We start from the raw sequence: 15,165 nt of genomic DNA on the forward strand, positions 1-15,165 counted from the left end.
ATCTTTAAGTAGCTAATTAACTATATTTTGAAAATACCATAGTCTTGGAACAGCAAGGCCAATACTTTTAATTTTGCTATCCAATGAAGACATTTGTGTTCGAGATCAAATGATTACTATGAGATGATAGATCAGAATTTCAGCTGGTTTCCTCCTGTGCACTAATTAGCTGGTGCTCATCTCTGTTCTCACTTGTACATTTACAGTACCTTCAGAATGTTTTCTGGTTCCTTTAAATTTTGCTCAGGTTGGTAAATTACACTTACTCTAAATTAAAATTAACTAGTTTTTCTAACGTTTTTTTTTCTCGATTTATGCCTCAATCTGTAATCCTATTTTGGGAGTACTGTGGACAATTACTTTGACTTCATATGTTGTTATTTTTTTTTTTTTTAGCACAGGTGAACTTTAAGCAAAATGTACAAATGCAAGAATAATATCTATTATATTATCTCATGGATAATCAATGAAATTATATGCGCTCGAGCTTAATTTCAAGTGTCATAGCAAAGAATATCAAAGCAAAACTTATCAAAGGCCTGAATTTTAAAAAATGTGATCTTTCTGGGTTTTATTTAATTTATTTTATCTTATGGAGTTTTAGATTGATACACATAGAACACAAGACTTTTTCCTGAACTTGCTTAATACTTAAGGAGCACTGGGGACAAGAACAAGCTCTAATTTGGCTCTGATCAGAGAGTTTTGTTAGAGAACTACCCACCTACCCATTTTTCTTATAATTATTTCTAGAAAACATCTTCACTCAAACCACACATAAGTAAAGAAAAATACACACAGCTGAAAATATTTTTTTGTCTTTTGGATGCTCTTTATTTCATTTAATTAATTTACATATTTGAAATCATGTACGTGAACATTCTCTGATATCATTTAGACATTTCTTAACAATGGCCCAAATGTCCAAATTCTGGAGAGCTGGAATGGTTCCATCCTGTTCAATAGGCATGGCAATAGGAAGAGGCACATCTAGCTTTGACACTGTCATCTGGAAGGGCAAACCACAATAAAATGTTAAATATTTATTTACAAGTATTAAACCATGCAAAGACTTAATAAACATTCTCACCGTTGGAATCTGCAAAACAATGTTGACAGACTTTTGAGTTGGTAGGGCAACAATAAGGTTGACTTCTCTCTCATCATTATCAGCACTATCAGCATTACATCCAACCAGGTAAGCTACCCTAGGGATGTACTCCCTTGCCCTGTTGGCAGAAGAACACAGAGAGAAAATTTATTTGTAAAATTACTTGTGACAGACTGCAATAGATTTGCTGCTGTGATCTTTGTGACCTAGTACCTCTTCACATAGGGGATAGCATAATTTAGGATTCTTGGTAGTCTGTTCCAGCCCAACCCAAAACGTGCAGCAGGATGTTCCTCATGCAGACCAGTTTCAGCCTTGACAGTTACAGAATAGTCCTGGCACTGCTCACCAATAGCAAACCTGGCCTAATAGGAGAGTCCTTGCTCAGTGCAAACAATAAAACCTTAGATTATATAAAGAGAAAGTGTTGAAAACACTTCTGTTAAGAATCTTTTGTAGCAACTTACAGCGACTTTATGCTTGCTTGGAAGTATAGCATCAGCACATATCTTCCATTTGTCATTCTCCTTAATAGAGTCCAACACAATCTGTACTCTTGAAGTGGGCTTGTCCATGTAAGCAGCAATCTGGAATCCCAGCTTGCGGTCAGCTCTAACAGCACGAGCAATGATGGCAAAAGCAGGTGGAATAGCATCTCCAAGTAGGTTAGCCTGAAATTGAAAACAGGGACCTTAGTCATTTTTATAGAAACACCAATTTCTGGGTGTCTAATTAAGACGTCTATTAATTAATACTATATGTTATTTTACCTGTCTCTGTATGGCCTCAATGCTAGATGCACTGCTGCCTTTCGACATACCCTGTGGGGCCAAGTACAAAAACAAATAAAGAAGTATTAATATATATATATATATTTTTTAAGTATCTAAAAACAAGTTGAAAGGGAGTGGTTGAAAGACTACAAGTTGAAGAGATTCTTTGGGAATTACCTGTTCTTTATTGAACTTCCTGAACTGAGCATATGAATTAGTATTCTAGGAAGAAACATTAAATGCCATTTCACCAATGAGCAACATATGACATATGAAATGCAAGACAATATACTTTTGCATCGAAATGAGAATTAGAAGCAGAGGACAAACAAGTGTTATTATTAATATTATTAGTTTTATATTGTTATTGTTGTTTTTGTTATTGGGCATTGCATGTGAAGGCTGTAGACATTACAGCGGGATATGATGCATTTTTCTGTTCACTGAATATAATGCATTAAATAGTGCATTAAATATCAGACCCCCTATGTAATGATGGTGACATGACGAAGTCTTACCTTGGTCCTGCGAGCTCTGGAAGATCTGCTGCTGCTGCTGCTGCTGGAACTCCTGCTGCTGCTGGAACTCTTGCTGTTGCTAACACTCTTGCTGCTGCTAACACTCCTGCTGCTGTTAGAACTCTTGCTGTTGCTGGCAGAGGATGAAGAACTGATTGAGCTGGAGTTAATAGTCCTCAGTCCAGCCGCCAGAATTTCCCTCAGTTTCAACAGGATGGTACTTTCTTCAGTACTTTGAACATCACCATTGCTGCTTTCCTTCCTAAGCTTTTCAGCTGCTTTAGGACCAACTTGTACCTCAAGCTCCAGTCTTTCTAGTGCAGGACCATCACCTGAAGCACAAACAACAGTATTTCTTCCGTGTTACTGTTAAATCTTATCTGAATTTGGTTGTAAACAAATTTGACTTTGCTAATTACCTCTTGCCAAAGAAATTCGAGCTGCGTGTTGTCCAACAATATAATACAGAGGATTTAAACCCATAAAGCCAGCATTCTGGGAGGAAACCTCAACACATCCTTTGATTTTAATATAAGGAATAACACCACACAAGTTCTTCTGAACTGAAGCAGGTATCCACCTCTGTGCAGCATCAGAGGGCATTGGAGGGGCCAGTGATACAGTTCTCTCAGTGGGGAGGTCCTCAATGTTTCTGGTCACAGCAACGGTCTCAAAGCTGAAGAAACACAGTCAATCAACATGCTTGATCTTTTTTGTTTTTTAGCCAGTTGTATACTTGTCAGCTTTCAGAGGAACTCTAATTTTTGTTTTCATGGAGAGGTAAAGATTTTCACTTGTCTTTCTCTTACCTGACATCTGCAATATGATCAGGAACAGCAGCAGGCAGAACCTCCAGCTTTACATTGCCGTTTGGAAGGTCAGCTCTTATAGACACTTTCCCTGGTACAACAGTGTGTAACTTTCCTCTGGCCATAACAACAGCCTGGATCAAGGCAGTGTTCACTCCAATTACAGCAAATGTCTGGAGGGCAACACTGAAAGCAAAACAAGATGAACCGGTTCATGTCATTTCCAAAGCTTCATAGAAACTTCAAGATTTTTGTCTTTAATGTGTGTTTTTTGAAATTTTTACCTTGGTCTGGCCTCAGCTTGCAACTGGATATCGGTCTTCATCAACTGATCAAGAGTGAGAGTCTCTGGATGCTCAGGTAAAGGAGGGGTAATAGTTGCCTTAACTAAAAGAATGAATGAAAGAAGTTTGTCAGAAAGATAAATATACATGCTTTACACTAGTATGTTACTTTTATGAAGAAAGCCATACCATTCAGATCTGCAGCAGCAACGGCAGCAGTGTAATAAGAAAGCTCCATTGGCACACCAAGAGAACTGGGTAGAATACGGCGCACTTCAGCTGCCAGCAGGGGCTTGGCATACTGGAAGGCAAAGCCTTTCTGCAATGCTTCAACAGCCTCCTTCAACAGTTCACGGGAACGTGGTCCAGTAGCAATCTATAGATGCATCACATGTATATTGCATGAGATTATAATTTTTTGCAGTTATTTTCAAGGGTGTTCAAACTAAAATCTTTTGTTCAAGGCTAAACTGATACATATTACTAATAAAATATTTAATTGAATAACATATTTGTGCCCTTATTTATGTTGCTTAAATTAAATGACTAATTGAAAATATGAAAATACTTGTGCTGCTTGTTCGATGATGGCTTGAATGAAGGTTTTGTCAATGTTGGCAAAAGCAATTTCCTGACCAAGAACTTTGACAAAGATGGAAGCCAGTGGTTGATTGGTTGGTAAAGACTTCCAGTCCATCAGCTTGGAGTACAAACAGAGGAAGGGCATGCATTATAAATCATGTATAGTTCAAGCCTAACGGTAAAAGAACACAACAAATACGTTGTTAAAGGTAGCTCACAGCCTTTATGGTACGCTTTATTTTAGTGATGCGATCAGCATTTTCATCATGTGGAACAGTCTTTTGTAGAGCTTCCTGAAGTCCTTCAGTTCTCACCCCAACCTGGTTGAAATAAAATAATAAATTGCAGTGAATGTGGTCAAAAAAAACTATAATGATAATGAATTTAATACTATCATAAAATGGCATATTTTTACCTCAAGAACATCAGCAGCAGCTCCAGCCAGGTAGGCTCGTGCTTTAGTTATGACAGCTCTGGGGAAGATGGTGGCAGCATCATTGATCATGTAAGCACTACCAGCAGCACCAACCATGAGAGGAGCTTTTAACAGAAATAATTATACAAAAATTGTAGTGGCAAATTTGATATTTGTTCCTGAAATATGCAAATATTATACAATGAAACAAACATATTGAAACATACAGATATAGAGATCGAAATGGATGGCTCTGCTAAAATGATAGCTCAGTCTGTCCAGTTTGGGGCTCAGCATCCTGATGGCAACATTTGCTGCAGCAGCCCTGCAATATCAGTAAAAATGATTAGTTTTGGCCTAGGTTTACAGCTCTGAAGTAATGGTGCTAATAAAACTTACACATGCATATAATCAGGGGCCATGCTTCTGGTCAGAGACTTGATATGAGAATAAGCAAAACTGACAACATGCATGTTGGGCTCCCTCTCCAAAGCTCCAGCAAGAGTGGCCATAAGGGCTACTGATGGCTTGGCCTCAAAGAGCACAATACAGGCAACCATGCGAAGTTCAGGATGTAATGCCTTGTCCATGAAAAGCTGCAGTGCCACTGGCTGAACCTAAAACAACGAAATAAGACGATTAAGTTCCTGGAACAGGATCAGTCACAACAGCTTTTGTGTTTAGACATCATCCCATACTAACCAACTTTGGTTCTTTCTTGGCAATGTTCCTAAGAGCCAAGATGGCATCAACTTGAACACTCATGGGAGTAGCAGCAGCAGCACTTCCAAATCCAGGCAGGAGTTTCATGATTGTTTTAAGGCTGGCAGGGTGGCCAGCATTGCCCAGCACCTTAAGAGCCAGTGTGATTTCAGGAATCTCAGCCTTGGAAATTGCTGCAGCAGCAATGTCATGGATAGGCTAATAATAAAAGTTTATATGCAAAAAGTTAGTGTTCATTCATTATTTTCACTGATCATATAAACAATTCTCCCATATCTGTAGTCTTATTTTATGCTATCTTTTGTCTGAAACTGAGGAAAATATTTTTACGATAAGTGAGAGAGGGAGAAAACATACAACTTAGAAAACTGTTTTATATATAAGTTCTTTTAGATGAGTACTGTAATATAATATCACTGAAATTGTTTACACAAATGCGAATGAATGAACAGAAGCTTTACCCTCAAGAGATCAGCATCACATGTAGGAACTTCAGCACAGTATTTGGCAATCATGGAACCACAGCCAAGCATGGTCACCTCACGCAGCGCTGGAATATTCTTGACTTTGGGGTCCATAGCCAGATTCTGTTTGATGGAGGAAAAGGTTGCAGTATTTTATGATATTTATACAAGGTTCTGCCAGACTTGAAATACATTACATGAGGGATTTCCACTCACAGCAGTGAGTTGGATAACATCTGGATTAGCGGTGACCATGTGCAAAGCAACCAGAAGGGCCTGAGTGAATTCAGGGACAGCAAGCTCATCAGCTTGAAACTTCTCCTTGATGAATCGCAGAGCTACTGGTGTACCCACAACAGGAAGTGCATCCAAAATCCACCGTCTGCCACATTAAGGATTTTAGAAAAGCACATAAACTGGGCTTTAATTCCATGATAATATTCAATTAAACTTCACCTGTTAAGAGGTTTGTTCTTGTACTGAGCCCAGATGGCTTCAATACTCTCCAAGGTAGCTACACGCATGAGCTGGACAAGCTGGACGAACTTCAGAGGAGCGTCCTCATGAACCATAGCCTGATTATTTTCAACCAGATGCTGCAAGACTTCTCCAATCTGTTAGAGAATCAAAAAGTGTTTGATAGTAACAACAATGTCAATTCTGTTAAGGTATGATAAGCTTTTCTCCAAATGAATGAAGGAAAATGAAAGAATGAATTAAGATAAACTAATAAGTATACTTGGGCCTGTGCATTATTGATCTTCAGAAGTTGAATTGGGGTTTGAAGAATCTCAGTAGCAAATTCATACTGCAGGGATCCACGGGCCAAGTATTCGCCTGCAAGGGGTGCAGTCGGGGCATTCTGCTCTTCCTCTAAAGTCAGAATTTGCCTGAAATAATTTTTTTTTACTATTATAGACATTTCTAAATAAAAACAGATATTCAGAAATATATTCTATAAACATTGCAACGAGACATAAATATAAGAATATAGATCATACTTGGCTTTCATTTGAGCTGCTCCAGTTTCTGTATTTAAGGGTGAGAACTGATGGACCTCTTCAACTATAGCCTCAGAAACCAGAGCACCTGTATTAGTGGGCTTCATAGTGTAGCTGAATGTCGCAGTCCCAGTCAGACTCTTAACCCTCTGTGGTGAGGAAATAATTAAATAATTAAGTGTGATTCTTGCTTTAGATAATTCACTTGCAAAGACAGAACTCACTGACAGCTTCTGAAATTACCTTCTGGCACTCCACACAGGTTTCAGTGTAAGCTAAACCAATATCTTTTATGACTCTCTCATGGCAGTTGGTCAGGTCTTTGGACTTTCTCACAGCAATTTGATGGGTCTTTTCATCCTCACTGATCATGTAGTGGGTCTTGCAGACTCCCTGAGGTCCAGCCTTTAAGAATGAAATAGCTTTAGCTAAGATGTCAGGTCAGAACAGAATTTTAATAGCACTGGTAATAAATATCACTCATGTATTCTTTACCTCATGCAGCTCATACACATTCTGTGTGTTCTTGAGGTTGAGCTGAAGGATGTTGAGGATACCTCTGTGCAGATTCAGAACAGTAGCAGAGACTCCAGCAGGGGCAAATACCTTCCCTACCATGCCATTAGTATACTCAAATTTAATGGGAACTTCAAGCTGAGCCTTTAGTGCTGAGGTAAGCTTTGCAGCAGGAACAAAAGCATCCTCAGGCCAGATGCCAGTGTACTGAAAGAGTTGAGGATTCACGAGCTATGGGTAAAAAAAAAAAATTGCAACATTTAGTTAAAGACTGTGTATGCCTATCTTGGTAGCACCATCCATGGAAATAAGAATAAGTTTACCTTCAGGAGGAAGGTGTTCTGGGCTACAGCACTGATGAGGACCTTGCTGCTGACTTTGACTCCAGCCTTAGCCAAACCCTCTTGAGGCAGACCGCCCAAGAGCAAACCCTCATACTTGTATACAAAGGTCTTACCCGCAGCAAATTCTGGAACTGATGAAATATTTTACAGTAAATTGCACTGAAATAACATAACAATGTGTCCCCATTATTTTAATGCATTCTTAGAAACATTACTTACCAAGGTTAATCTGTTGACTTGCTAAATGAAAATAAGAAAAATAGAAATAAACATGTTATACTCTATAGTCATATTCTGAAATAGTGAAATTCTGCAATATCTTTATAGGTTTTTGAATGGATACATTTTTTGGAAATGAAACAATTCAAATAACGACTTACCCACAAGGGCCAGAGTCAAGGCAAGCACTACAGCTCTCATGGCTGGTGGTATGTGATGAATCCACCAAGAACCTATGCTTTTATTGTATGAAATTTGCTGATTAAGTATAACCTTAAGTAGAATATTAACTAGTTTTGATGTACTGTAGACTAGATCTGACTCAACAGCTGATACAAAGTAATCATTCCGGGTCAGGGTAACTTACCCTTCTGTCATGTTAAGGCAGAGCCAATATCCACAAGTTCCAGTACTTTTTTTTTTTTTTTTTTTTAAACTTGTTCCTTTTACTTATTTCTGTTAAATATTTCTTTTATATATATAAAAAATTATGAAATATAATTAACAGATAGAACATTATGCCAATCAATTCACTTGAAAGTTTGTTTGACTTTAACTTAAAACATCTTTAGAGTAATTTGTGTAATTGTCCGCATCAGTCAGCGAATCAATCAATGAATAGTGGAGTAGAGTGACCTGAACCTCACAACTGGAGTAGTGTGACCTGAACCTCACCACTGCCCTGTTCAGTTAAACGTTTATATAGTTGCCTCATCAAGTTCTTTGCCAGAAGACAACATTTTCTGTCAATTGCACAGAAAGTACAGAGATGTGGTTTACTTATTTTCATTTATTTCAATAAATTGTTCTACCAAATGTCCGAGTTGAAAACATAATGAATGATTTAGTAGCATTTCATGAAGACATGCTGCATGTAGATATATATTATGCATCTTAGCCATAATGACATTTTTTTTTTAATTTAAAGTGTAACAGTCATAAATCAAAAGAGTTTCTTAACATCTATCTTTCTTATCTTTTTTTTTTTTAAACATGTGGCAAAAGGACTGGAGTTTTAGTGGATAACTAATAGTCTTTGGTATTAGATTAGTTGTCTGCTATCGATAAATCTTAACTAGGAAAGGAAAAGGAAAATAAAATTAATTAATTTAAGAAATACATTTCTTTCTAAAATTCTTCATAAACACATGACAGTTTTTATGGACCGTTCTCTTTAGTTTGATTTTCATTATATCCATTTCTTACAAACTGCTAAAACTATAATTTATCTATATTCAATTAATTTATCTATATTCATCAACTGATCCCAATATCTTTTGAAAATCTCCCACCTTTGATTAGGCCTCACCTCATCAGTTTAATGGGTAATGTCTTGTTCAAACAGTATTAGAAAATGTTGGAATCCAAAAACAGTATTCTTCCAATTTTCTAAAACAATTCATTATTTCGTTAATTCATTGATCGATTGATTGACTGTTGTGATATGATACAAGGTTCAAGTTTTACTTATCACATTCACAGCAGGTACAAAGTGCAGTGAAATGAAATACAGTTACTCCAAACATTGTGCATTTCAAGAACAATAAATACACTATACAGACAATATAATAATGGCTATAGGTGTAAGGGAGAGTGCAAACAAAATAAAAGCATAAAAAAATACACATAAGTATTTATGTACATACGTATGTACGCTAAAGTGTCCTGTGCATATGCCAGATGTGTCTTATTGTCACGAATAGAGGTTGAGCCAGAAGCAAGTGCAGATAATGACATTTATTGAAACAAACGTACTATGAAACAAAGACACGAACAAAACTTGGTATAACAATGTGGCATGAAACAAAAACACACCGAGACATAAACAACAAGAGTCTAAGACAACGAAAGACAAGCAAACAGTGCAGACAAGGACTATATATACACACACGAGTGCTCAGTAACAAAACGTGAGTCAGGTGCAGGTGGTCATGTGACAGCTAGTGCAGTGCAGTGGCTGATGGGAAGTGGAGTCCAGAGTTTCTTGATACGTGACACTTATCAGTCATTCCACCGCGAGTGGTCCAATGCATGTTGCTCGTCTCGTTTTAATTTTCCTAATTTGATATTTCGAATTTTTCATTTTATTTGGTCTAACTATGAGGGCCATCTTTGTGTCATGGCACACAACAAATTTTGTTTATACAGCTGTTAACAGAAGCCTCAATATATTGGTTCAAGAGGGCCCAAGCTTATTATACAAAAACTGATCTTTAGAGCACATTACAAGGTACATGTATATAAATATTTAGCACATTCTTGTTGTTAAGATTTTGCTGATACCAGCCTCTGAATTCAACTCTCGGACTCATGCTGCTGTTACCCTTTCAGTACTGAGCTCGGGAAGAATTCACACAGACACAGAGTGTAGTGAAAGCGTCTTAATTTAATGCTGAAATAGGCAGAATATATAGACAGAAAAAGAGAAAGGGTGGGGGTCTGACACTTAGATCATTGCTTAACTTAATTAGGAACAGAAAGCTTGTGTCAGAACAGGGACATAAACTTATGTGTACTCAGATAAGAAGATGTAGCACTTGGGAAGGTGGGCATGATAAAAGCACTCGTACACAAGGTGCCTGTAGGAAAGGAAAATGACCATATGTGTACATCCCTTCTCCTGTACAGAGAGAGAGAGAGAGAGAGAGAGAGAGAGAACATGCCTAAGTTATGTGGAACTTATCACTTGCTCCGTAGACTTAGAACTTAAGTCCAAATGTAATTCTCAAGATTGCTCACAGTTCCACTTTTAGGGTACATTTATAATGGGAAGGGTTTGAATCTCAGTCTTTTAGGGGGTACGTAGGCAAGTCTAATGTGCATGCAGAACATTTCAGGTTTCAGACTTCTCTCTTTTATTTTTTATGGGGGAGAGAAAATGCTATTTTTAAATTCCCCTCACTTTCATTTGAATATCTCTGGTGGGGGACTAGATATGAACCTGGAAAATTCACAAACATATGTCCTCTATAGGTGCACTCTTTTCTAAAAATTGTGTGTTTGAGATTGAAGGTAAACTCTGCAGTACAGTGAACCTCGAGTGCCAGATTTGAAGAACCAGTCTGATCTATCATGTTATTACAGGTGTACAGATGGTATGCATGAATAGATTTTATACAAATATGGAAGGTGTTTATCAGCTGTTATCGGCATTTACCATTATTCATCAGCCTTTAGCCTTTACCTGTGTTTGTCAGCTCTGACCAGCATTTATTGGCATTTGCCAAAATTTATCAGGCGTTATGAGCCATTATCAGTGTATACGAGCGTTTATAAGCCATTATCAGTGTTTACCATTGTTTATCAGCCTTTATCTGCATTTATCGGATAACTGATATAGATAAACTGATATTTATCGATATCAATTATCTGTGTTTATCAGCATTACTGGCCGTTATCATTTTTGTTTGTTTTTTTATTGGCCATTATCAGCATTTATCATCTATTATCAGCCATTATGAACATTTATCAGCAATTATGAGCCATTATCAACATTTAGTTAGCAGCATTTATTAGCATTTACCAGTGTTTATCATCATTTATCAGCTATTATTGGCGCTTATCAGCATTTAAAGGCCATGATCAGTGTTTATCAGCATTTATCGTCTATGATCAGTGTTTATCAGCCACTACCAGCATTTCTCAGCTATTATTGGCATTTACCAGCATTTATCAACTATTTTTGGTGTTTATCAGCATTTAGCAACTATTACCAGCATTTGTCAGCTATTATTGGAATTTACCAGCATTTAACAGCTATTCCCAGCATGTATCATTGTTTATCAACTATTATCGGTGTTTAACAGCATTTATCAGCTATTATCAGCGTTTATCAGCATTTATCAGCTATTATCAGCGTTTATCAGCATTTATCAGCTATTACCAGTGTTCATCATTGTTTATCAACTATTATCTGTGTTTATCAGCATTTATCAGCTATTACCAGTGTGTATCATTGTTTATCAGCTATTACTGGCCGGTTTCTGTTCCATGCCTCGTATGCAATTTCATGTTTGAACCCTGATCATCTGTTCCTGTCTAGGCCGCGTTTCTTGTTTATTGATTTCTGTTCGAAAATAAAGACGTTGATCTGCGCTTGCTTCTGCCTCACCTCCTGGTTCGTAACATTATCATTGTTTATCAGCTATTACCAGTGTGTATTGTGCTTTTTAATGGTAGTTGACAAGCCTTATGGTGTATTACCGCCACCAACTGGACTGGGGTGTGAATAAGAATGGAAACAAATAAAAAATAAATAAATAAACTTTAAATAATGTTTATTAAATCCTATTTTTCAATCCTGTTTTCCTGAGACAATTAAGTATTTCTCTTTCTATTTTTGACTGTCTTGAGGCACAATTCAATAGGTTTGGTAAGGTGAAATTGATTGAATCTATATTTCTTAATTTATTTAATAATGCCTCTATTTCCCTTGTAAACATTGCGCAATGTAATACATGTTCAACAGTCTCATCACATGTCCTTCACCACATGTCAAGCATAATTCTCCTCTTGATATATCTCTTTGCTTGTATTTCCTCAATCGTAAGTCGCTTTGGATAAAAGCATCTGCTAAATGAATAAATGTAAATGATAATTGCCATTTGTACGTTTCATTTCCTTGTACTCCCACATGAGCTGGTACCCAAAGAAATCTCTGGTCCACCCGCAGTTTCTGAATTCTAAGCAGATGTGTAAGTATCTCATATACTAAATCTTGTATTGATTCAGACTGCCCATTTAATAAGCTATTTAAAGCTGAATAAGCTATCTAAAGTCTGAACAAGTAACAGCCCTCATTGGCTGAACTTCCTCCACCCACTGCAAAGCTAATAAAATCATTCTTAACGCTGTTGTAAAAACTGATTCATAATTAGTTGTCCTTTTTTGAATCCTGACTTTGAACCTCATAATATATATTGCTGCAGATGTTTTTCCTGATGTAGGATCCTTTGGACCATCAGTGAATATATGGGGCATTGAAGATTATTCCTGATCTAAATACTGCTGTACAATAACCTCCTTGGGTGTATATGTTTCATTCTTAACTTTATATTGCAGATAGAAATAGACTTGAGCGATGGGGAACATCCAGGGAGGTATAGCCTAATTTGGTACTACAATTGTTGGACTAACTGAAATTTCTGTAATTCCCAAATTCATAGCCTATTTATTTGCTGTCCAATGAAACCATCTTATATTATTATTCCCAAACTCCCAGCACTCTTTTAGTATTTCCTTAACTGGATGTGTCTCAGAATGTCCTTTCATATTAATCCAATAATTAATTCTTAATTTTACTTGTGTATCCACATGGGTATTTCTCCCACCTCCACTTGCAGCACTGTTATTGCAGAGAATTTAAAAGCAGCACAACATATTCTTAACAATTGTGCATGTACTGTTTAAATTTTCCTCAAGTCTAATGACACAGCCCCATCATATTCCAAAATATATAAAATATATAAGGTGACCCCACAAAGAAGTGTGTAGTCCAATATAGTTTAATAATTGATAATGTGTGTAGTCCAATATTGTTTAATATCATGATAAATGATAAATGTCTTACAAAATGTCAAAACAGTTATAGGAAGATCTTTATAGCAGTTAATGAAGTAGAGAAATGGGCCAACAAATGGAGTTTCTGGCTATCACTGACTAAGAATCAAATGCCTTTTTTTTTTTTTTTTTACAAAGAAATAATGTATCACTGAAATTACGATATTAAGATAAAGCAGGATTAAGATATCTAGCAGGATTGGAATGGGGAACTAGTCGAAAATCTTTACAATGAGTATATAGTATAGTACTGATCACATCAGTACTGGATTATGGATATATAATATATGGGTCTGGGCGCACGGTTGATTAGTGGTTAGCACGTTCACCTCACAACTCCAGGGTTTGATTCCCGCCACTGCCCCATGTGTGCAGAGTTTGCATGTTCTCCCCATGCTGTGGGATTTCCTCTGGGAACTCTGATTTCCTCCCCCAGTCCAAAGACATGCATGGTAGGCTTATTGGCATGTCCAAAGTGTCCATAGTGTGTGAATGTGTGTGTGATCGTGCCCAGCAATGGTGTACCCCGCCTTCTGCCAGATGCTCCCTGGGATGGGCATATTAACTGAAGGGAGATTAAAATGAGCTTCCTTCATGGAGACTGACATTGATGGAAATTTCCCAGGCTTGTTGAAATAAGCATGGTTTATTGAATTAGCTCTCTTTGTGGAATACCACCAGCACTTCAGGCCAACACTAAGTATTGAACAGTCCAACCAATTACTAATGGTATATGGCCAAAACAAATAAAAAAAACCAGCACACGTGAAAAAGGAAGGGTACAATAATAATAATAATAATAACAATAATAATAATAATAATAATAATAATAATAATAATAAAAACCAGCACAAGGAACATTTCTTGAAATATGTTTATTTGTACATAGTCACATAACACTCAAAATATTGGGGATACAAAGCAACTTTTCAACTGAGGTGCACAATGAAACAGTAAATAAATGAGAATGAGGCTATGTCATTGTTAGCAGTTATAGATGGTTACTATAGAGTGCAGTCTTAGGCCACATATTTTTATATCTACATATAATGAACAGAAATAATAGGGCTTTAACTTAAATTTCATGCAGGTTGGCTCTATGGAACATTATTTGGCCCACCAAGTAGTGTTCTTGAAAATTATTACACATGAAAATATGGGTAAATGATAAGTAGGAAAACATTAAGGAGAATGATATAGAAATGTAACCACTCAAAAACAGACAAACAGTTTTGACCTTCCTTTCAGTACAAGTTTATACAATTAACGCCATCTTTTTTTTTGCCACATTATACATAGTGTGAAATATTTTCCTTAGAGTTTAAAAAGGGCAACCTTTCTTTTACAAGAGTTTTCTCAAGCAGAGCCTCTTACAACACAACTATTTTCACATTCAACATCGGTATGAAATTGCCTATGCAAACGAACCTTCAGTGCTACACCACAATAACATTTGTTCTCAACAAACAAAGATGGTTCGGCGTGATGATATTCAAGTACATTTGAAAGAGAAATATGACGACCCCCCCCATTTTGTAATTCATATAAAAGATGCCAAGAGTCCAGCATCTCAGTTTTCCTGCTTGGTGAAAAAGAAGGAAAATACAAAGCATTTGCACATGATCACAACCATTTTAAAATGGGCTTTTAAATGGGTCCAGCCCCAAAGGATCTGTAACCTGTACAGATAAAACACAAAAGTCGTGTCCACAACCATGCACTAACTGGCTTTTGGAGGGCTAACATAAGGCTGCTTACAAGAACATTAATCTGAACTGTTTCAGGCAGTAGAGGAGTACAATTTGTAATGCTGCTTCTAAAGACATGCAGTTGAATCTACTCAGTCC

At 36.9% G+C, this 15,165-nt stretch overlaps 1 protein-coding gene across 1 annotated transcript; it reads right to left on the bottom strand.

Moving 5' to 3' along the window:
- Positions 1 to 815: 815 nt before the first annotated feature.
- On the bottom strand, positions 816 to 7,963 carry LOC128613670 (vitellogenin-like). The gene is made up of 27 exons (XM_053634687.1): positions 7,921 to 7,963; positions 7,760 to 7,780; positions 7,520 to 7,671; positions 7,176 to 7,427; positions 6,924 to 7,085; positions 6,681 to 6,829; positions 6,419 to 6,569; positions 6,136 to 6,293; positions 5,896 to 6,061; positions 5,677 to 5,802; positions 5,195 to 5,413; positions 4,892 to 5,109; positions 4,720 to 4,817; positions 4,493 to 4,617; positions 4,296 to 4,397; positions 4,064 to 4,195; positions 3,685 to 3,871; positions 3,496 to 3,598; positions 3,212 to 3,397; positions 2,822 to 3,078; positions 2,403 to 2,734; positions 2,062 to 2,106; positions 1,882 to 1,932; positions 1,579 to 1,782; positions 1,325 to 1,476; positions 1,091 to 1,229; positions 816 to 1,009 (listed from the first exon to the last, which is right to left on the bottom strand). Exons 1-27 carry the CDS (start codon positions 7,958 to 7,960, stop codon positions 866 to 868), a joined length of 4,071 nt encoding a protein of 1,356 aa, XP_053490662.1. The 5' UTR covers positions 7,961 to 7,963; the 3' UTR covers positions 816 to 865.
- Between the last annotated feature and the right edge of the window lie 7,202 nt (positions 7,964 to 15,165).

The sequence above is a fragment of the Ictalurus furcatus genome, chromosome 10 (assembly GCF_023375685.1).
Source record: "Ictalurus furcatus strain D&B chromosome 10, Billie_1.0, whole genome shotgun sequence".
Classification (NCBI taxonomy): Eukaryota; Metazoa; Chordata; class Actinopteri; order Siluriformes; family Ictaluridae; genus Ictalurus; species Ictalurus furcatus.